Source organism: Monodon monoceros, unplaced genomic scaffold (assembly GCF_005190385.1).
Source record: "Monodon monoceros isolate NGI ecotype Baffin Bay Population unplaced genomic scaffold, NGI_Narwhal_1 Super_Scaffold_16, whole genome shotgun sequence".
Lineage (NCBI taxonomy): Eukaryota > Metazoa > Chordata > Mammalia > Artiodactyla > Monodontidae > Monodon > Monodon monoceros.
In genome coordinates this window covers 32,599,159-32,622,629 of record NW_021703772.1, presented here as the reverse complement: position 1 = coordinate 32,622,629, position 23,471 = coordinate 32,599,159, and the positions used below count along the sequence as shown (strand labels likewise).

The 23,471-nt window shown below is 38.0% G+C and overlaps 1 protein-coding gene across 2 annotated transcripts in view; it reads left to right on the top strand.

Annotated features, from left to right (window-relative positions):
• Nucleotides 1–23,471, top strand: part of NBEAL1 (neurobeachin like 1) — a 173,965-nt gene that overhangs the window by 100,223 nt on the left and 50,271 nt on the right. For both annotated transcript variants that reach the window (XM_029224562.1, XM_029224563.1), the window contains 5 exons: nt 322–627; nt 722–871; nt 14,534–14,691; nt 16,598–16,722; nt 19,246–19,372. In XM_029224562.1, coding sequence (XP_029080395.1) covers nt 322–627; nt 722–871; nt 14,534–14,691; nt 16,598–16,722; nt 19,246–19,372 — 866 coding nt within the window. The remainder of the gene's footprint in view (nt 1–321; nt 628–721; nt 872–14,533; nt 14,692–16,597; nt 16,723–19,245; nt 19,373–23,471) is intronic.

Sequence of the window (23,471 nt, the reverse complement as noted above, 5' to 3'; positions counted from 1 at the left end):
AATGAATCCGTGTGACAAAGATAGTGACATGAGTTGACTGAAAGATGAGTTACCCGAACCAGTCACTGTGGCAAGGGGTTGGATATTCTGTTTGGTTTATATCTTTTAGAACTAGAGATGGAATCATCCCCGAATTCCTGCAAACTCTCTGAAGGAGTAGAGTGGGTGCTGGGGTGATTAATTATCAACCTCTTAACTTTTCTGTATATTTCAAATGAAACATGGGTTACTTTTATAATTTATTTTAAAAAACAACTTCAAGAGGAGCCAAAGAACTTTGTTATCACTAAATATCTGCTTTATTTTACTATTTTACTCCAGGTTTGTGCAGTGGCATCAGCTAAGCTAAACGCCCTTCTTCAGACCAAGGTGATTGAAAATCAGGATGAAGCATGTTACATTTTAGGGAAGCTGGAACATGTTCTAAGTCAATCAATCAAGGAACAGACTGAAATATACTCATTTCTGATTCCGCTTGTCCGTACCCTGGTTTCCAAAATTTATGAGCTTCTCTTCATGAACTTGCATCTGCCTTCTTTACCTTTTACCAATGGAAGCTCTTCATTTTTCGAAGATTTTCAAGAATATTGCAGTTCAAATGAATGGCAAGTTTACATTGAAAAATATGTAAGTTTCGTCTTTGTTGAGTGGGGTTTTTCTACTAAATTATCATTTTTATGGAAGCATGCATTAAATTTTGCGTATGTATATTTTTTATAAGATTGTACCTTATATGAAGCAGTATGAAACCCATGCATTTTATGATGGTCATGAGAGCATGGCACTTTATTGGAAGGATTGTTATGAAGCCTTAATGGTGAATATGCATAAACGAGACCGGGAAGGGGGAGAGAGCAAGCTCAAGTTTCAGGTAAAAATTATTAAATGTTTTTAATACCAGTTTTTTATGTTGATTTCAAGCATTTAATGTTCAAATGAGAGTAATAACAAGACTGAACTTTGAAAACGAACAATATTTTATGTTTTTTATTTTTTTATTTTTAACATCTTTATTAGAGTATAATTGCTTTACAATGGTGTGTCAGTTTCTGCTTTATAACAAAGTGAATCAGTTATACATATACATATGTCCCCATATCTCTTCCCTCTTGCATCTCCCTCCCTCCCACCCTCCCGATCCCACCCCTCTAGGTGGTCACAAAGCACCAAGCTGATCTCCCTGTGCTATGTGGCTGCTTCCCACTAGGTATCTATTTTACGTTTGGTAGTGTATATATGTCCATGCCACTCTCTCACTTTGTCCCAGCTTACCCTTCCCCCTCCCCGTATCCTCAAGTCCATTCTCTAGTAGGTCTGCATCTTTATTCCGTCTTGCCCCTAGGTTCTTCTGACCATTTTCTTTTTTTTTTTTTTCAGATTCCATATATATGTGTTAGCATATGGTATTTGTTTTTCTCTTTCTGACTTACTTCACTCTGTATGACAGTATCTAGGTCCATTCACCTCACTACAAATAACTCAGTTTTGTTCCTTTATATGGCTGAGTAATACTCCATGGTATATATGTACCATATTCCATTGTATATATGTACCACGTCTTCTTTATCCATTCATCTGTTGGTGGACACTTAGGTTGCTTCCATGACCTGGCTATTGTAAATAGAGCTGCAGTGAACATTGTGGTACATGACTCTTTTTCAATTATGGTTTTCTCAGGGTATATGCCCAGTAGTGGGATTGCTGGGTCGCAGGGTGGTACTATATTTACATTTTTTGTTGTTGTTGTTGTTGTACACGGGCCTCTCACTGTTGTGGCCTCTCCCGTTGTGGAGCACAGGCTCCGGACGCGCAGGCTCAGTGGCCATGGCTCACAGGCCCAGCCGCGCCACGGCATGTGGGATCTTCCCGGATCAGGGCACGAACCCGTGTCCCCTGCATCGGCAGGCGGATTCTCAACCACTGCGCCACCAGGGAATCCCAGTAGTTCTATTTTTAGTTTTTTAAGGAACCTCCATACTGTTCTCCATAGTGGCTGTATCAATTTACATTCCCACCAACAGTGCGAGAGGGTTCCCTTTTCTCCACACCCTCTCCAGCATTTATTCTTTCTAGATTTTTTGATGATGGCCATTCTGACCAGTGTGAGATGATATCTCATTGTAGTTTTGACTTGCATTTCTCTATTGATTAATGATGTTGAGCATTCTTTCATGTGTTTGTTAGCAATCTGTATATCTCCTTTGGAGAAACAGTCTATTTAGGTCTTCTGCCCATTTTTGGATTGGGTTGTTTGTTTTTTTGATATTGAGCTGCGTGAGTTGCTTGTATGTTTTGGAGATTAATCCTTTGTCAGTTGCTTCATTTGAAAATATTTTCTCCCATTCTGAGGGTTGTCTTTTAGTCTTGTTTATGGTTTCCTTTGCTGTGCAAAAGCTTTGAAGTTTCATTAGGTCCCATTTGTTTATTTTTGTTTTCATTTCCATTTCTCTACGAGGTGGGCCTAAAAAGATCTTGCTGTGATTTATGTCATAGAGTGTTCTGCCTATGTTTTCCTTAAGAGTTTGATGGTGTTTGGCCTTACATTTAGGTCTTTAATCCATTTTGAGTTTATTTTTGTGTATGGTGTTAGGGAGTGTTCTAATTTCATTCTTTTACATGTAGCTGTCCAGTTTTCCCATCAGCACTTATTGAAGAAGCTGTCTTTTCTCCACTGTATATTCTTGCCTCCTTTATCAAATATAAGGTGACCATATGTGCGTGGGTTTATCTATGGGCTTTCTATCCTGTTATATTGATGTATATTTCTGTTTTTGTGCCAGTACATACTGTCTTGATTACTGTAGCTTTGTAGTATAGTCTGAAGTAAGGGAGCCTGATTCCTCCCGCTCTGTTTTTCTTTCTCTAGATTGCTTTGGCTATTCGGGGTCTTTTGTGTTTCCATACAAACTGTGAAATTTTCTGTTCTAGTTCTGTGAAAAATGCCAGTGGTAGTTTGATGGGGATTGCATTGAATCTGTAGATTGCTTTGGGTAGTAGAGTCATTTTCACAATGTTGATTCTTCCAATCCAGGAATATGGTATCTCTCTCCATCTATTTGTATCATCTTTAATTTCTTTCATCAGTGTCTTATAATTTTCTGCATACAGGTCTTTTGTCTCCTTAGGTAGGTGTATTCCTAGATATTTTATTCTTTTTGTTGCAATGGTAAATGGGAGTGTTCTCTTAATTTCACTTTCAGATTTTTCATCATTAGTGTATAGGAGTGCAAGAGATTTCTGTGCATTAATTTTGTATCCTGCTACTCTACCAAATTCATTGATTAGCTCTAGTAGTTTTCTGGTAGCATCTTTAGGATTCTCTATGTATAGTATCATGTCTTCTGCAAACAGTGACAGCTTTACTTCTTTTATTCCAATTTGGATTCCTTTTATTTCTTTTTCTTCTCTGATTGCTGTGGCTCTAACTTCCAAAACTATGTTGAATAAGAGTGGTGAGAGTGGGCAACCTTGTCTTTTTCCTGATCTTAATGGAAATGGTTTCGGGTTTTCACCATTGAGGATGATGTTGGCTGTGGGTTTCTCATATATGGACTTTTTTATGTTGAGGAAAGTTCCCTCTATGCCTACTTTCTGGAGGGTTTTTATCATAAATGGGTGTTGAATATTGTCAAAAGCTTTCTCTGCATCTGTTGAGATGATCATAAGATTCTTCTCCTTCAATTTGTTAATATGGTGTATCATCTTGATTGATTTGCATACATTGAAGAATCCTTGCATTCCTGGGAATAAACCCCTCTTGATCATAATGTATCATCCTTTTAATGTGCTCTTGAATACTCTTGGCTAGTATTTTGTTGAGGATTTTTGCATCTATGTTCATCAGTGATATTGGCCTGTAGTTTTCTTTTTTTGTGACATCCTTGTCTGGTTTTGGTATCAGAGTGATGGTGGCCTCATAGAATGAGTTGGGGAGCGTTCCTCCCTCTGCTATTTTTTTCTTTTTTTTTCTTTTTTTTTTTTTTTGCTGTATGCAGGCCTCTCACTGTTGTGGCCTCTGCCATTGCGGAGCACAGGCTCCGGACACGCAGGCTTAGCGGCCATGGCTCACGGGCCTAGCCACTCCGCGGCATGTGGGATCTTCCCAGACTGGGGCACTAACCCGTGTCCCCTGCATTGGCAGGAGGACTCTCAACCACTGCGCCACCAGGGAAACCCCTTCTGCTGTTTTGGACGAGTTTGAGAAGGACAGGTGTTAGCTCTTCTCTCAATGTTTGATTGAATTCGCCTGTGAAGCCATCTGGTCCTGGGCTTTTGTTTGTTGGAAGATTTTTAATCACAGTTTAAATTTCAGTGCTTGTGATTGGTCTGTTCATATCTTCCATTTCTTCCTGGTTCAGTCTCAGAAGGTGTGCATTTCTAAGAATTTGTCCGTTTCTTCCAGGTTGTCCATTTTATTGGCATATGGTTGCTTCTGGTAATCTCTCAGGATCCTTTGTATTTCTGCAGTGTCATTTGTTACTTCTCCTTTTTCATTTCTAATTCTAATGATTTGCGTCTTCTCTCTTTTTTTCTTGATGAGTCTGGCTAATGATTTATCAACTTTGTTTATCTTCTCAAAGAACCAGCTTTTAGTTTTATTGATCTTTGCTATCATTTCCTTCATTTCTTTTTCATTTATTTCTGATCTGATCTTTATGATTTGTTTCCTTCTGCTGACTTTGGGGTGTTTTTGTTCTTTCTCTAATTGTTTTAGGTGTAAGGTTAGGTTGTTTATTTGAGATGTTTCTTGTTTCTTAAGGTAGGCTTGTATAGCTATAAACTTCCCTCTTAGAACTGCTTTTGCTGCATCCCATAGGTTTTGGGTCGTTGTGTTTTTATTGTCATTTGCTTCTAGGTTTTTTTTTTTTATTTCCCCTTTGATTTCTTCAGTGATCTCTTGGTTATTAAGTAGTGTGTTGTTTAGCCTCCATGTGTTTATATTTCTTACAGATTTCTTCCTGTAATTGATATCTAGTCTCAAAGCGTTGTGGTCGGAAAAGATATTGACATGGTTTCAGTTCTGAAATTTACCAAGGCTTGATTTGTGACCCAAGATAAGATCTATCCTGGAGAATGTTCAATGAGTACTTGGGATGAATGTGTATTCTGTTGTTTTTGGAGGGAATGTCCTATAAATATTAATTAAATCCATCTTGTTTAATGTATCATTTAAAGCTTGTGTTTCCTTATTTATTCTCATTTTGGATGATCTGTCCCTTGGTGAAAGTGGGGTGTTGAAGTCCCCTAGTATGATTGCGTTACTGTCGATTTCCCCTTTTATGGCTGTTCGTATTTGCCTTATGTATTGAGGGTCTCCTATGTTGGGTGCATAAATATTAACAATTGTTATATCTTCTTCTCTGATTGATCCTTTGATCATTATGTAGTGTCCTTCTTTGTCTCTTGTACTAGTCTTTGTTTTAAAGTCTATTTTGTCTGATATGAGAATTGCTACTCCTGCTTTCTTCTGATTTCCATTTGCATGGAATATCTTTTTCCATCCCCTCACTTTCAGTGTGCATGTGTCCCTAGGTCTGAAGTGGGTCTCTTGTAGACAGCATATATATGGGCCTTGTTTTTTTTTTTGTTTTCTTTTTGTTTTTTTTACGGTACGCGGGCCTCTCACTGTTGTGGCCTCTCCCGTTGCGGAGCACAGGCTCCGGACGCGCAGGCTCAGCGGCCATGGCTCATGGGCCCAGCTGCTCCGCGGCTTGTGGAATCTTCCCGGACCGGGGCAGAAACCCATGTCCCCTGCATCAGCAGGCGGACTCTCAACCACTGCGCCACCAGGGAAGCCCTGGGCCTTGTTTTTGTATCCATTCAGCCAGTCTATGTCTTTTAGTTGGATCATTTAATCCATTTACATTTAAGGTAATTATCGATATGTATGTTCCTATTACCATTTTCTTAACTGTTTTGGGTTTATTATTGTAGGTCTTTTCCTTCTCTTGTGTTTCCTGCCTAGAGAAGTTCCTTTAGCGTTTCTTGTAAAGCTGGTTTGGTGGTGCTGAATTCTCTTAGCTTTTGCTTGTCTGTAAAGGTTTTAATTTCTCCGTCAAATCTGATGAGATCCTTGTTGGGTAGAGTAATCTTGGTTGTAGATTTTTCTCTTTCATCAATTTAAATATGTCCTGCTACTCCCTTCAGGCTTGCAGAGTTCCTGCTGAAAGATCAGCTGTTAACCTTATGGGGATTCCCTTGTGTGTTATTTGTTGTTTTTCCCTTGCTGCTTTTAATATTTGTTCTTTGTATTTAATTTTTGATAGTTTGGTTAATATGTGTCTTGGCATGTTTCTCCTTGGATTTATCCTGTATGGGACTCGCTGTGCTTCCTGGACTTGATTAACTATTTCCTTTCCCATATTAGGGAAGTTTTCAACTATAATCTCTTCAAATATTTTCTCAGTCCCTTTCTTTTTCTCTTTTTCTTCTGGGACCCCTATAATTCGAATGTTGGTTTGTTTAATGTTGTCCCAGAGGTCTCTGAGACTGTCCTCACTTCTTTTCATTCTTTTTTCTTTATTCTGCTCTGCAGTAGTGATTTCCACTATTTTATCTTCCAGGTCACTTCTCCGTTCTTCTGCCTCAGTTATTCTGCTACTGATCCCTTGTAGTGAATTTTAAATTTCATTTATTGTGTTGTTTATCATTGTTTGTTTGCTCTTTAGTTCTTCTAGGTCCTTGTTAAACATTTATTTTCTCCATTCTATTTCCAAGATTTTTTATCATCTGTACTATCATTATTCTGAATTCTTTTTCCAGTAGACTGCTTATTTCCTCTTCATTTGTTTGGTCTGGTGGGTTTTTGCCTTGCTCCTTCATCTGCTATGTGTTTCTCTGTCTTCTCATTTTGCTTAACTTACTGTGTTTGGGGTCCCCTTTTCACAGGCTGCATGTTGTAGTTTCCGTTGTGTTTGGTGTCTGTCCCCAGTGGCTTAGGGTGGTTCAGTGGGTTGTGTAGGCTTCCTGGTGGAGGGGACTAGTTCCTGTGTTCTGGTGGATGAGGCTGGATCTTGTCTTTCTGGTGGGCAGGTCCACGTCTGGTGGTGTGTTTTGGTGTGTTGGTGGTCTTATTATGATTTTAGGCAGCTTCCCTAGTAATGGATGGGGTTATGGATGGGGTTCTGTTCCTGTCTTGCTAGTTGTTTGGCAAAGGGTGTCCAGCACTGTAGCTTCCTGGTCGTTGAGTGCAGGTGGGTCTTGGCATTCAGATGAGATCTGTGGGAGATTTTTGCCATTTGATATTACGTGAAGCTGGGAGGTCTCTTGTGGACCAGTGTCCTGAACTTGGCTCTCCCACCTCAGTGGCACAGCCCTGACGCCTGGCTGGAGCACCAAGAGCCTGTCCTCCCCACAGCTAAGAATAAAAGGGAGAAAAAAAAAAGAAGGAAAGAAAGAAGAAGATAAAATAAAATAAAGTAAAATAAAGTTATTAAAATAAAAAATAATTAAGAAAAAAAAATTTTTAAGTAATAAAAAAAAAAGAAAACCAGACAGAGAGACCCCTAGGACAAATGGTAAAAGCAAAGCTATACAGACAAAATCACACACAGAAGCATACACATACACACTCACAAAAAGAGAAAAAGTTGGAAAAATATATATATCATTGCTCCCAAAGTCCACCTCCTCAATTTGGGATGATTCGTTGTCTATTCAGGTATTCCACAGATGCAGGGTACATCAGGTTGATTGTGGAGATTTAATCTGCTGCTCCTGAGGCTGCTGGGAGAACTTTCTCTTCTTTGTTCACACAGCTCCCGGGGTTCAGCTTTGGATTTGGCCCCACCTCTGTGTGTAGGTCGCCCGAGGGCATCTGTTCTTTGCTCAGACAGGATGGGGTTAAAGGAGCAGGTGATTCGGGGGTTCTGGCTCACTTAGGCAGGGGTGAGGGAGGGGTACGGATGTGGGGCAAGCCTGTGGCGGCAGAGGCCGGTGGGATGTTGCACGAGCCTGAGGCGCACTGTGCTTTCTGACGGGTAAGTTGTCCCTGGATCATGGGATCCTGGCAGTGGTGGGCTGCACAGGCTCCCGGGAGGGGAGGTGTGGATAGTGACCTGTGCTCGCACGCAGGCTTCTTAGTGGCGGCAGCAGCAGCCTTAGCGTCTCATGCCCGTTTCTGGGGTCCACGCTGATAGCCGCGGCTCGCGCCCGTCTCTGGAGCTCCCTTAAGCAGCGCTCTTAATACCCTCTCCTCACACACCAGGAAATAAAGAGGCAAGGAAAATTCTCTTGTCTCTTCGGCAAGTCCAGACTTTTCCTGGATTCCGTCCCGGCTAGCCGTGGCACACTAACCCCCTTCAGGCTGTGTTCATGCAGCCAACCCCAGTCCTCTCCCTGGGAGCTTGACCTCCGAAGCCCGAGCCTCAGCTCCCAGCCCCCGCCCGCCCCGGCGGGTGAGCAGACAAGCCTCTCGGGCTGGTGAGTTCCGGTCAGCCCTGATCCTCTGTGCAGGAATCTCTCCGCTTTGCCCTCCGCAACCCTGTTGCTGTGTTCTCCTCCGTGACTCTGAAGCCTTCCCCCCTCCGTCACCCACAGTCTCCGACTGCTAAGGGCCTTCCTAGTGTGTGGAAACCTTTCCTCCTTCACGGCTTCCTCCCACTGGTGCAGGTCCCGTCCCTATTCTTTTGTCTCTGTTTTTTTCTTTTTTCTTTTACCCTACCCAGGTACGTGGGTAGTTTCTTGCCTTTTGGGAGGTCTGAGGTCTTCTGCCAGCGTTCAGTAGGTGTTCTGTAGGAGTTGTTCCACATTTAGATACATGTATTTCTGATGTATTTGTGGGGAGGAAGGTGATTCCGCATCTTACTCTTCCGCCATCTTTAAGCTCCTCCACGTTATACTCACTCTGGCCCACGGTCCCAAGGACTGTTGCGGCTTCAGCTGGTGGGGCCCCTCCAGAGCCGGCAGCCTTAGTGAGGCCGTCCTCCCTTCGGGCTCCAGGGCACTTCAGTCCAAACAGTGTTTCTTATTGTTTGTCCGAAAATTATTTGAGAATTGGAAGAAAAACAGATAAGAACTTAAAAATTAATATCAAAATGTTCTGTACATAGTGATTATGTAAAAAGTCTATCAGGCTGATAGTAGAAATCTTTAAGGAGGCTGAGTATGTATCAGGGCTTAGAGGGAAATTTATAATACAAAGTACTTATTAATTTGAGACCTTTCTTCTTTTTTAGTATAAGTTCATTCTACCCTAAGGAACTTGAAAAAGTACACTAAATTTCATTAGTTTGGTTTTTTTGTTTGTTATTTTTTTGTTTTGGCCATGCCATGCGGCTTGTGGGATCTTAGTTCCCCGACCAGGGATTGAACCTGAGCCACCACAGTGAAAGCGGCAAGTCCTAACCACTGGACCACCAGGGAATTCCCTTATTAAAGAGCAGAAATCAACAGAATTGAAAGCAGAAAAACAATAGAGAAAATCAATGAAACCAAAATCTACTTAAGATATCAATAAAATTGATAAACTTCTAGCCAAATTGAGGGAAAAAAAGTGAAAAATTACTCATACCAGAAGTGAATCACCACTGACTTCACAGACATCAACATGATAATAAGGGACTACTACAGGCTAATCTGTGCACATAAATAAGATGATTTAGATGAAATGGATCAATTTCTTGACAACTACAAATTTCCCAAACTAATTCAATAATAAGTAGATAACCTGGATAGTTCTCTGTTAAAGAAATTGAATTTATAGTTAAATACCTTCCAAGAGGGAAAACTCTAGGCCCAGATGGTTTCAGTGGCAAATTTTACCAAATGTTTAACGGAGAAATTACACCAGTTTCTCACACTCTCTTCAGAAAATTGAAAAGTGGCATAACTTCCCAACTCATTATATGAGGCAATATCACCCTCATATTGAAACCATATAAAAACAGTGCAAGAAAACTAAAGACCAGTATCCCTTGGGAACATAGGTGCAAACCAAATCTAGCAATGTATAAAAAAAAATACATCACAACCAGGTAGAGTGTCTGTTGCGAATGCAAGGCTGGTTCAACATTTGATGATCAGTTAATAATCAGTCACATTAATAGACTTATCAAGAAAAAGTACATGATCATATCAGTAGATGCAGAAAAAGCATTTGAGAAAATTCAACATCCATTTATGATCAAAGTTTTTAGCAAACTAGGATTAGAAGGGAATACCTAAATCTCTACAAAAATCGTACAGCTAGCTTCATATTTAATGGTGAAAAACTGAGTGCTTTCCCCATAAAATAGAGACTAGCGTGGAATGTTCACTTTCACTCTTCTTAGTCACTATTGTACTATAAGACAAAGCAAATGCAATAAGAATAGGAAAAAAAAAGACATATTGGGAAGGAAGAAATAAAACTATTTGCAGATCACATAATTATCTGCGTAGAAAATCCTAAGGAGTCTATCAGAAATCTATAATTAATGAATTTAGCAACATTGTAGGACACAATATCAATACACAAAATTTAATCATATTTTTATATACTAGCAACGAGCAATTGGAAACTGCAATTTAAAAAATACTATTTACAATAGGTCTAAAAAGAATGAGGTACTTAGATATCTATCTAACAAAATATGTATAGAATCTATATGCTAAAAACTAGAGAACACAGATGAAACAAATTAGAGAAGACCAAATAAAAACACATGTTTATTCCATAACTTAGGTATAAAAAGAAACATTTGTAATCCACCACTACTAATATTTTGGTATATTATCCTTCCTGTATTTTTATGTATATATTTGGTTTAACCAAAATGGTAGTTTAATTTGCTACTACTTTCTTAAAATGTACTGTGAACATTTTTCCATGCCATTATATGATTGTCTAATATTCCATTATATTATGTATTAGAGGATTTAAACTTATTTCCCGGTTTTAGACCTAATTTACCAGTTTCTTCTTTATTATAAATAGTATCGATTGTCTCTGTAGTCATATTTTTATGCTTATCCACAATGACTTCCCTAGAATAAGTGGAATTACCGGTATGGAGCAATTATGATAATAATTACTGTTACATTGCCCTCAAAGATGTTCTACCAACTACTATACCAACCAGCATTTTCTCTTTAACTTCACACTTAGCCTTTCTAGGAAAACCTGATTTGAGAATATCCTTATGGGGGGCGCAGGCAGGATGGCGGGTGGCACTGAAGTCCTGGGCAGCTGGGGTGGCAGGGGTGGCCGGGCGGCCCCTGCAGCGCGGATGCTGCCGCCGCTGTAAACTACAGAGCTCTGCGTGCCGCGGCGGCGCAGCACTCTTCGGGGCCGGGCGGACACCCCGTATCCACGGCCAAAGGGCCGGGAAGCCGGCCACACGTATCTGCCCAAAGCGTGCCTTTCCCATCCATCTTGGAGGCGGAGATTGCCCGTGGGTCCCTGGCCCCAGGTGCCGAACCGCACCAAGGGGCGATTGGGAAGGAGCTCATAGTGGCAGCGTCCTGGTGGTCTGCTGGAGAGCTGGATTCCCGCCTTCTCCGAATTTCCATCGTCAACCTTCTTGACCAGCTTTCTCTGGTGATCCGGACCATGCAGTGCTTTGGGCCCCCTGTTGCCCACTAAGTCAGGGCTAGGGAAAGGGGTTAAGGTCTAAACTTGTGTCCCTTCCTAGACAGTGCATCCCTCCTAGGGCAGTGATTCCTGCAGTAGTTGCCACTTTACTATGGGGGCCTCATCTTTTGCCTCTACTGGCCCCTGGGCGCTGAGGGTTCACTTGCTTTGTTTGGTGCTTAAATGTTTCTTAACTACTGAAAATAAAACTGAGCTACGATGCAATGTCTGACTTTATTTTCAAATATAGTGCCTTTAAATATTCTTTCCTTTGTCCTTAGATTGGAGGGGAGGTTCTGTGATTCAGATATTCAAGTAGTACAACGTAATTGAAGACAGTTTAAGAAGTGGAAGAGGATAGGTCCTGTCATTCAGTATTAACTACTGTCCACATTCTGGAATATTTTCTTAGTTTTATAGTTGTATTTATGTAGTAAATATGTAACAGTAATAATATTTTGCAAGTTTAGCATTTTTCCTGATATTTTTCATCTAACATGAACCTTTTTCTAAAAGTTCTTCAAAAGCATTATTGAATGGATACATAAAAGATACATTATTGAATGTTTAAATTATTTTCAATTTTTGCCATATTATAGGTAATGATTCAGTGGAATGCTTGTATATAGAGCTTTGCCTGAATGATTGTTTTCTTAAGATAGACTACAAGAGGTAGAATTGGTTAAATATTTAAAGCTCTCAATCTGCAGTGTGTGAAGTTGCTCGCCAAACTGTACAGAAAATGTACCCTCCCACCAGAATGCTGGTTTCCCACATCCCAGTCACTACTGGGTCTCCTCAGTAAAATTTTTTTAAAAACTGGGTTTGTATGACAAGAGCAAACGACCGAGAAACACTCGAATAAGGAGCTTTGTGGCTTACTGGCCTTGTCTCAGATCAGTGAAGAAAAACTGCTAGGACAGTCATATAGGCCTTTTGTTAGGAAGAGTTAGCTTCCTGTAAAAGATGTTGTATCCTGCAGCCTTTCTAAACTCCTTTATTCTAGTAGCTCTTTGGTAGATGCCGTTGGATTTTCATCATTGGTGATCACGTTTTCTAAGAATAAAGGCAAATTTGCTTCTCCCTTTAAAAAAAAAAAAAAAAGAATATCCTTATGAGGACTTCCCTGGTGGCGCAGTGGTTAAGAATCTGCCTGCCAATGCAGGGGACATGAGTTCGATCCCTGGTTCGGGAAGATCCCACATGCCATGCACCATCTAAGCCCATGCGCCACAACTACCAAGCTTGCTCTCTAGAGCCCGTGAGCCACAACTACTGAGCCCACGTGCCACAACTGCTGAAGCCCATGCATCTAGAGCCCATGCTTCACAACAAGAGAAGCCACCGCAACGAAGAGTAGCCCCCGCTCGCCACAGCTAGAGAAAGCCTGCATGCAGCAAACGAAGACCCAACACAACCAAAAAAAAAAAAAGAATATCCATATGTGCTTGAACTTCAAAACTGTGAAATTGATGTTTAATTATCATGGAGCTTTCATGACTTCTTCAGTTGTCTCAGCAATGATCTGTTTTAAATATTCGATAACACTGTCTCCCAAATCATTGATTTCCTACAAATATAGTAGTAGTTACAGTAACAATTATAATAATAACTATAATTTATTGAGAGCTTGCTACTTTTCTGGCATTATATTAAGCACATTAAATCTTAATCTTTATTTGACAATTAGTGTCAGCCCCATCTTACAGGTGATGGTACTGAGCTTCAGAGAATTAAGATTTGTACCCAGGTCTAGTTCCAAAGCTTATAGCCACACACGTCTGTACTGCCTCTTTAAAAGACGTCTTTTTTTTTTTTTTGGCTGTGTTGGGTCTTCATAGCTGTGCGTGGGCTTTCTCTAGTTGCTGCGAGCGGGGGCTACTCTTCGTTGTGGTACCTGGGCTTCTCACTGCAGTGGCTTCTCTTGTTGTGGAGAACAGGATCTAGGTGCACGGGCTTCAGTAGTTGCAGCATGCGGGCTCAGTAGTTGCAGCACGTGGGCTCAGTAGTTGCAGCAGGGCTCGTAGGGTGCACAGGCTTCCGTAGTTGTGGCGGGCTCCAGAGTGCAGGCTCGGTAGTTGTGGCTCACAGGCTTAGTTGCTTTGTGGCATGTGGGATCTTCCTGGACCAGGGACCAAACCCGTGTCCCCTGCATTGGCAGGTGGATTCTTAACCACTGCGCCACCAGAGAAGTCCCTAAAAGGTGTCTCTTAAATCAATGTCTTTAACTATTCATTTTAATGTGATTCAGTGTTATTTGTTTGAAACAAGTTAAATACTATTGTAGTTCCTAATATTTCCTCATAAATGAATGTCAGTGTGAGTTAGATAAGCCAGGCTTACCTCTTGTCTTTTTGAAAACTTTAAAATTTTAATTTCAGGGCTTAGAGTTATATCTTGGTAGAACTTATTATCAGAATCTATTTTATCCTGAAAACTGGAATAGGTATGTGAATTCATTTGCTAGCTAGGATGCTGTTCAGAGAGTAGCACTCTTAAGTGATGGAATTTTTCATTTTGAGAGATTTGCCCCTATAGTTTTCTTTTGTCTTTGGCATTGCCTTTCAGGCCATCAACAGTAGAGTAGAATGTGGTTACTCTTCCTTTTACTTTATTTAAACTTGAGTCACATTCCAAATGCCTCATAAATCAAAAGACCTCAAAAGAAAATCATTTTACTTGATGGTATAAGGTTAATAATTCTGAGATTTAAAATCTTATGTTGAGACACTTTACATTTTTGAAGTTCTTCACATGTTTATTGTTGGTTACTTTCTTAAGTTTTAAAAAATACAAGTAGATTATAGCTAGAATTATATTAAAGAAATGATTCTAATGGAATAAGAAAATCTTGTTGGTTACCAGCTTCTTTCTTTCATTGCTTGATTTTATTGGGTAAGATGTTTAAAATTATGGCATTAAATTTTAAATATACCTCTAAATATATGATTCAGTGCTATTATTTATTACTGTTTCTTTCAGGAGTTTTTTGTGGAGCCATTTAATCGAAAAGCACGCCAAGAGAACTTGAGGTATAATAATATGCTTAAACAACTTAGCAGTCCACAGTTAGCCACTCTGAGACGCTGGAAGGCAATAAAGCTCTATCTTACATGTGAAAGGGGACCTTGGGCTGAAAGGTAGGTGTCTATCATTCATTAAATACCCTTTTTTCTTTAGAGCTCTGATCTAGAACTTTATGAATCAGTGACCTCTCCAATCCAATTTTTAAAATGTTCAATTTTTAAAAGATTACTTTTAATTAATTTGCTTGCCTTTTATGGATTATAAGTTCGGTATGTGTAGAGCTTTGTGTGTATATGTTTTTCACCATGGAGTTATTTCCTTTACTCTTACCCTGTGACATAGAATTTGTTTTGATTCCATTTACTTCTGTCTTCCTGATACCACCTCTTTGAGCTAGGGTTAGTGACGATGTGTATTTGAATATTTTACAATTTCTTTATTTGATCCTAAGTCACTTCTGTTTTGCTGAATTATATTTTATACACACACACATTTTTTAACAGCCCTTTTTTACTGTGGTAAAATACACTTAATATAAAATTTGCTATTTTAACCATTTTAAAATGTACAATTTAGTGGCATTAAGTACATTCCTCATGTTGTGTAATAATCACCACTGTCCAGCTTCAGAACATTTTCATCACCTGAAAAAGAAACCCTGGACCCATTAAGCAGTCACTAGCTATTATCCCTTCCCCCAACCCCTGGCAACCACCAATCTGCTCTCTGTCTCTATGGATTTGCCTATTCTGGGTATTTCATATAAATGAAGTCATTCAGTATGTGGCCTTTTGTGCCCAGCTTCTTTCATTTAGCTTAGTATTTTCACTATGTCGTAGCATGTATCATTACTTTCTTTCCTTTTTATGGCTGAATAATATTCCATTGTGTGGAATGGATGATGGACATCGTGTTGCTTTCCTTGTGGCTGTTGTGAATAGTATTGCTGTAAACATCTGCGGATAAGTGTTTGTTTCAACACCTGTTTCTAATTCTCTTGCTTATGTACTGGAAGAATTACTGGGTCATATGGTAATTCTGTGTTTAACTTACTGAGGAATTGCCAAATGGTTTTTAACAGCAGCTGCATCATTTTACATTCCTATCAGCAATGTTTGAGGGTTTCAGTTTCTCCACAACCTTACCAAGACTTGTCTTTTTTTTTTAAATTATGGTCATCCTAGTGGGTGTGCAGTGGTATCTTATGATTTCATTGCAATTCCCTAATGACTAATGACATTGAGTATCTTTTCAGGTACTTGTTGGCCATTTGTATATCTTCTTTAAAGAAATGTCTATTCAAGTCTTTTGCCCATTTTTAAATTGGATTGTTTGACTTCTTGTGGTTGAACTGTAAGAGGTTTTTTTTTTCAATAGTAGACCCTTATTGGATATATTGTCTATAAATATGTAGGTTGTCTTTTCACTTTCTCCATAGTGGCCTTTGATGCACAAAAGCTTTGAATTTTGAAGTCCAGTTTATCTGTTTCTTTCTTTTGTTGCTTATGTTATTGATATCTTATCTAAGAAACCATTCCCAAATCCAGGGTCATGAAGACTTACTCCTATTGTTTCCTCTAAGAGCTTTAACTCTTATATTTAGATCTTTGATCCATTTGCAATTATATTATCTTTATTTGTACTAAACTTATTATTTTATTTTGAAAAGTGTATTTGGAATAAACTCCTAAATAGCTAGTTAAGAACTTCCTTGTAACAGTGAAAGAGTAAAATATATCAAGCTGTAAGTCTGAAGATTTATGTTCAAATCTTATTCCTGTACCTGTAAATCACATGGCATCTTGGGCCTGTCTTAGATTCCTCAGGTATATACTGTTGATATGCATAATAACATTGGTTTTTTTCTCGGGGTTGTTTGGGTCAAATGAGATAAGGAATGTGAATGTTTTTATAAAATGGTGCCAAAAAAATGTAAAGTACCTGATACTCTATTTCAATAACCAGTCTTTGTAATTTTAAGCGAAATAGTTTTATTTGTTTACTTATGAATATTCATAGGAAACAAAATCCACTTCACTGGAAACTAGCTAACGTAGAAAATTATTCCCGCATGAGACTTAAATTGGTGCCAAATTATAACTTCAAAACCCATGATGAAGCTAGTGCTTTGAGAGATAATCTAGGTGAGTTTCAATGGCTGTTTAATTATTTATCGAAGATAATGAGGGTGTTGGTGGGGATTGTTTATTGTTTTCATTGTTTCAAAATTATTTAATCATGAGAGAAGGGTGACATTTTATAATTGATATTTAAGTGGTTGTGTATGTTGCCTTTGGCCTAAATCTAAAATGACTTCCTATTTCAATTGATTGCAGTTTTTCAAGGAAAAATGTAATTTAAACTCATAAAATTATACTGTAGTTGATGTGAAATGTATCATCTCTATCTCCATTATGGTATAGTAAAACATGGTCCTTTAACCTTAGCCTTTTGCTTACCAAAACTGAGTTTAATGTTAAATATATTCAATATTTAGAATTCTTAGCAGCTCTTTAGGCCTTTCTTCTATGACCTGTTCTTCGTATAGAACTCCAGACATTTAGTATCTAGATGGGCCAATGCCTTTTTTCTAGAAAAAAGTGCTTAAAAATGCATAACCTTGCAGTATATCAAAACAGATTTTAAAGAGTTTCTAAAATTCTTATGAAGCCCTTCCTTTATAGCCATCTGACTGAGCATCTGTGCACCTTATGTTTAGTGACTAAGTTATAGATGAAATGAATACCAGTTTTTTAATCTTACTTTTTAAAATTGCCTTAATATATTGGCCAGTACAGTAAATGCCATAAAATTGAGAGCTATGATACCTGCCATTTAGAGTCTTATATTCTGAAATAAATCAGACACAGTAAGTGATTTCCCTTAATGTAAAATAATGGCCTTGTCCATGGTACAAAGAGTGTCTTATACAGGAACGGTCAGTGTGTATAGCTTGTCCTCCCAGTATATGTCCTGAGACTATTATACTTTCTCTACCTCTTAAAATTTTATACTTACCACGCAGAAAACATCTTTTGGTGAATGACTTCAATTTAGTAATATTTAAGGAAGAGTGTTCTCTATTTTTTCTTCATTTTTGCCAATAAATCCCACTCCAGGAAATTCCCTGTCCCTTTCCCTCCTTCTTCAGCCCTCTTACACATGTATACAGGTATAATTTTATGTTTCTTCTTCTTGGTCTCAGTTGTTTTAAGTCCAGGAAAACCAGTGTCCTTTCTCTTTTTCCATCTCTGTTCCTTTCTTTACCTAGTTTTCAAAATTATCCCAAGTATAATGATGATAATAAAATTGTACAGAAGAAAAAAATCATACATTTCAAAGTGAAATTGGGGGAATTCCCTGGCAGTCCAGTGGTTAGGACTCTGCGCTTTTATTGCCGAGGGCCTGGGTTCGATCCCTGGTCAGGGACCTAAGATTCCACAAGCCGCACAGCATGGCTAAATGAATGAATGAATGAATGAATGAATGTAAGTAAGTGAAATTGATAGTAGTATAAAACCAGTGGCCTCAGTCTTTAAAACTCTTTAAAGTTCCTTGAAGTTTACTTCAGAATTAACTGCAGAATGTTTTACCTACTCCATATATTTGTTTATAAGTATTTTCATCAGTATTTTTCTATTTGTATCAGATTATCTAGACTTGTATGTGATCAAAGCAGATTTATAAAAGAGAAATGCAGCTGTACATTAGGTTAATTCATTTTGTATGTCAGAGCAAGGATACCATTTGAGAAATTAAGGGAGGTTTTGTCATCTTTACAGTGTTTTGTTATTTAGCATGAATTGTTTTTATTATACACATGAAATGTCTTTATTCATAGTTAAACATATACATTTTTTCCAGTCCTACCTACACATTATGCATATATTTTTATTACTATTCTTATGCCACCAGATAATTGAGAGATGAATGTGCAATAAGAATAGCTACCATTTATTTATTTTATGTGTGATGTGATGTATCTCCATTTCACAGTTGCAAAAACATAGATTCAGAGGGGTCATATGATTAATAAATGGCAGAATAGAATTTGAATTTAGGTTTACCATTTCACAGCCCATCTTCTTTCCATTACACTAGCTCTGCCTTCTTACATTAATGCATAGTTCATGACATTTGTTGCATATATATGTATCAGAATTATCTATTAAATTCCATGCACAATAGAAAGGAACACTTCAGCTTTTGGTCTTTGTATTATCTTGCAGTTAAAAATAATTTGTCACATTCTTTCTTAATATTTCTGTAGTTCAAATGCACAGTAAAAATAATTCCATTGAATTAATGTAGTGAGAATAATTCTTTAACTTACTTAGTAGTATGCTTTAGAAGTAAATATGATTAAAGAGATTACTTGGCCTGTTTCTGAAACATAAATAATACCATCATTAAATATAAATACCATCTTTTAAAACATTTATTCCTTGTATTATATGTATAATTATTTTAAAAAATCACAGGCAAGCACCATAGATAACTCTAAATCATGTATAAAAACTTCTCTGTAGTAAGTCGCTTATCTTAGAAATTTTCAAGTACCTTACTTATTATACACATTATTCATATAATTAACAGTCAGAAATTACAGAAGGAGTGTGATATGATTTTCCTACTTTGTGTTTAACAAGCATTTTATGTTTAAACAGGTATCCAGCACTTGCAGCCTTCCAGTGATTCACTGCTTTTGGAAGTAGTGAAACAAGTAAAAGTTAGTGATATGGAGGAGGATAAATTAGATCTTCCTGAAGAGGAAATAACAGCCAGAGTAAATATGTATGTATAAGTACTTGAAAGAATTTAAAATTATTTTATTCTGAGAAATGGGATTGTAAAATTGTGGAAAATATTTGCTTGAAATTCTAATACTATGCATTCCCAGAATCCAACAATTGATACTATATATCAGCTGTTAGGAGTCTATTAGTGTTAACTGAAACTATTGAAGAAGGCTTCTTAGGACTGGGTTAATTTGGAGCTGGACCTTGAAACTAGAAAATATTTTGAGCTGAATGATAATGAAAACGTATCAAATTTATGGGATACAGCTGAGGTATTTATCTGGAAAGTACAGTGTGAAATATAAACTTTTAAGCAAAAGGAAGAAATTATAAAGATAAAAGCAGAAGTCCATGAAAGATAAAACCAAAAAACAAAAAGAAAGATCAAAGAAAACAAAAGTTGGTTATTAAAAATCAGGTAACCAAGCAATAAACCTCCAGCCAGATTGGTTAGGAAATAAAGACAACATAAATTACCAGTATCAAGAATGAGAGAGGAGAATAACGTTACAAATACTAAGATGATTGAAAAGAAATACATTAAAATAATTAAAAGGAAAATTAAAAGGAAATGATAGGGACTTCCCTGGTGGTCCAGTGGGTAAGACTCCGCACTCCCCATGCAGGGTGCCTGGATTTGATCCCTGGTCAGGGAACTAGATCCTGCGTGCATGCCGCAACTATAAGAGTTCGCATGCTGCAACTTAAAGAGTCCACATGCCGCAGCTAAGTCCACATTCTGCAACTGAAAGATCCCACATGCCACAACTAAAGATCCTGCATGCCTCAGTGAAGATTCCGTGTGCGGCAACTAAGACCAAGCGCAGCCTAAACAAATAAATAAATATTAAAAAAAAAATGCCAGACATCATTAAAAAAAAAAAGGAAATGGCAACTTTATGCCAATAAATTTGACAATTTAAATGAAATGGACAAATTCCTTGAAAGATATAAATTATCAAACCTCTCCCGGGAAAAAATAGCCTTAGATATATTTTAAAATTTTGAATTTGTAGTTTAAAAACTTCCCCTAAACAAATATAAAACATACTCATTTTCTCATCTCTCCTTTGTTACCATACATATTAAACCTGTATATGTTTTAAGCCCAACAGTACAGTTTAATGCAGTTACTGTTTTATGCACTTGTCTTTAAATCAGTTAAGAGAAGAAAAAACTATGTAATTATGCTTTCCTTTGTATTTCCCTGCATATTTACCTACTTATACACTTCATTTCTTGGTGTACATTCAGATTACCATCTGGTGCCATTTCCTTTTAAGCCTGAAGGACTTCCTTCAGTGTTCCTTGTAAGGAAGGTCTATAAGCCACAAATTCTCTTAGTCTTTTATTATCTGTTGAGATTTTTATTTTGTCTCCATTTTTGACTACTTTTTTAAAAATTGAGATATATTTTTTGAAAATTGAGATTCACTTAACGTAAAATTGACTATTTTAAAGTGCACAGTTCAGTGTTTTTTTAGTATATTCACAGAGTTGTGCAACATCACCACTATCTAGTCCAAGAACATTTCCATCACCCCAAAAGGAGATCTTATACCTTTCAACAGTCAGTCCCAATTTTCTCTCCTCACATCCTCTAGCAACCACTAATTGGCTTTCTTTCTCTATGGATTTGCCTATTTTTAACATTTCATGTATTTCATTCAATATGTTGTTTTTTATGTCTGGCTTTTTTCATTCAGTTTAATGTTTCCATCCATTTGCTTTTGTGGCTGAATAATATTCCATTATATGGATATACAGTTTTTGTTTATCCGTTCAGCAGTTGATGGACATTTATGTAGTTTCTATTTTTTTTTGGCTATTATGAATAATACTGCCTTGAATATTCATGTACACATTTTTTTTTTTTGGTACGCGGGCTTCTCACTGTTGTGGCCTCTCCCGTTGTGGAGCACAGGCTCCGGACGCGCAGGCTCAGTGGCCATGGCTCACGGGCCCAGCCGCTCCGCGGCATGTGGGATCTTCCCGGACCGGGGCACGAACCCGTGTCCCCTGCATCGGCAGGCGGGCTCTCAACCACTGCGCCACCAGGGAAGCCCCATGTACACATTTTTCTATCAACTTATGTTTTCATTTATCTTGGGTATAAAAAAAACCACTAGGAGTGGATTTGCTGATCATGTGTTAATTCTATGTTTAACCTTTTGAGGAATTGTGAAACTTTTCATAATGACTGTACCATTTTACATTCCCTCAGCAATGTATGAAAGTTCTAATTTCTCTAAATCTACCCCAACTTCTATTATTCTCTGTTGTTGTTTTTTTAATTTATGATACCATCCTAGAATGTTAGAGGTGGTATCTTGCGATTTTAATTTGCATTTCCCTAATGACTAATGATGCTGAACATCTTTTTATGTATTTGTTGGCCATTTATATGTCTTTTTTGGAGAAATCTTTATGCAGATCCTTTGCCTGTTTTTTAATTGTGTTGTCTTTTAGTTATTGAGTTGTAAGTGTTCTTTACATATTTTAGCAACAAGTCCCTTATTAGATACAGGATTTACAAAAATGTTCTTCCACTAAATTGTGTTTTTTTTTTTTGATGGTACGCGGGCCTCTCACTGTTGTGGCCTCTCCCGTTGCGGAGCACAGGCTCTGGACACGCAGGCCCAGCGACCATGGCTCACGGGCCCAGCCGCTCCGCGGCATGTGGGATCTTCCCAGACCGGGGCACGAACCCATGTCCCCTGCATCGGCAGGCAGACTCTCAACCACTGCGCCACCAGGGAAGCCCTGAATTGTTTTTTTTTACTTTCTGTTGGTATCTTTCGATGTACAAAAAATTTTAATTTTGATGAATTTCCTTTCATCTTTTTTTCTAAGAGTTTTATATTTTATCTCTTATGTTAGGTCTTTGATCCATTTTGAGTTAACTTTTGTATGTGGTGTGATGTAGGGGTCCATATTAGTTCTTTGCATGTGATTCTAGTTGCCCCAGCATCATTGCTTTTTCTTTTGAAGATAGTTTTGCCAGATACAGAATTCTTGATTGACATTTTTTTCCTTTCACCATTTTGAATATGTCTTTCCACTACCTTCTGGTTTTCACTACCTTTTGTTTCTGATGAGAAATGTGCTATTAACCTTTTCTATTGTGTCCTGTATTGTGGTGCTTTTAGGTTATTCTTTTTGTCCTTGGCTTTTAGTACCTTGGCTTTAGGACCATGTTTGGATATCTTTGTGTTTATCTTGCTTGGAGTTCATTGAGCTTCTTGGATGTGTAGATTAATTATTTTCATATTTGAGAAGTTGCTAGCATTATTTTTTCAAATATATTTTGGTCCTTTTTCTCTGTTCTCTCCTTCTGGGTCTCCCTTTGCACATATGTTGTTTTGCTTGATGGTGACCCTTTGAGGTTCTTTCATTCTGCTTGATTCTTCTTTCTTTGTGTTCTTCAGATTGGACAGTTTCTTTTGATCTGTCTTCAAGAGCCCTGCTTCTTTCTCCTGCAAGTTCAAATATGCTGTTGAGTCCTTGTGCTTTTCAATTTCAGAATTTCTCATTTGGTTCCTTTTTAAAATGTATATATAATTTCTATCTCTGTATCAATAATACTCTATTTGACTAGGCTTTTTTGCCGTAATGCACTTTGGTTCTTTCAACATAGTTTCCTTTAGTTCTTTTCATGTATTTTTATGATAGCTACCTTGAAGTCTTTGTCTGCTAAGTTGAGCATCTGAGGTCCCCCAGAGACAGTTTCTTTTTACTGCTTTTCAGTTTATGGCCCGTATTTTCCTGTTTCTTCCTATGTCTTGTAATTTTTGTGAAAACCATACATTTTAGATAAATTATACCAACTTTGGTTTCTAATCTCCTCCCTTGATGCTGGTTGTTGTTGTTGTATTTTTGTTTGTTTAGTAGTGACTTTTCTAGATTAAGTCTGTGGAGTCTGTTTTACCTGCAGTGAATGCCACTGATATCTGTACTTACTGGGTTTTTGTTTTGTTTTGTTTTATTTTTAAAGCCTTGCTTACTAGGGGTTGCCCCTGGGTCAGCATAGCTTAGTGGTCAGCCAGTGATTAGTTTGTTTTTTGTGTTTAAACCCCTTGATCAGTATGACTGCC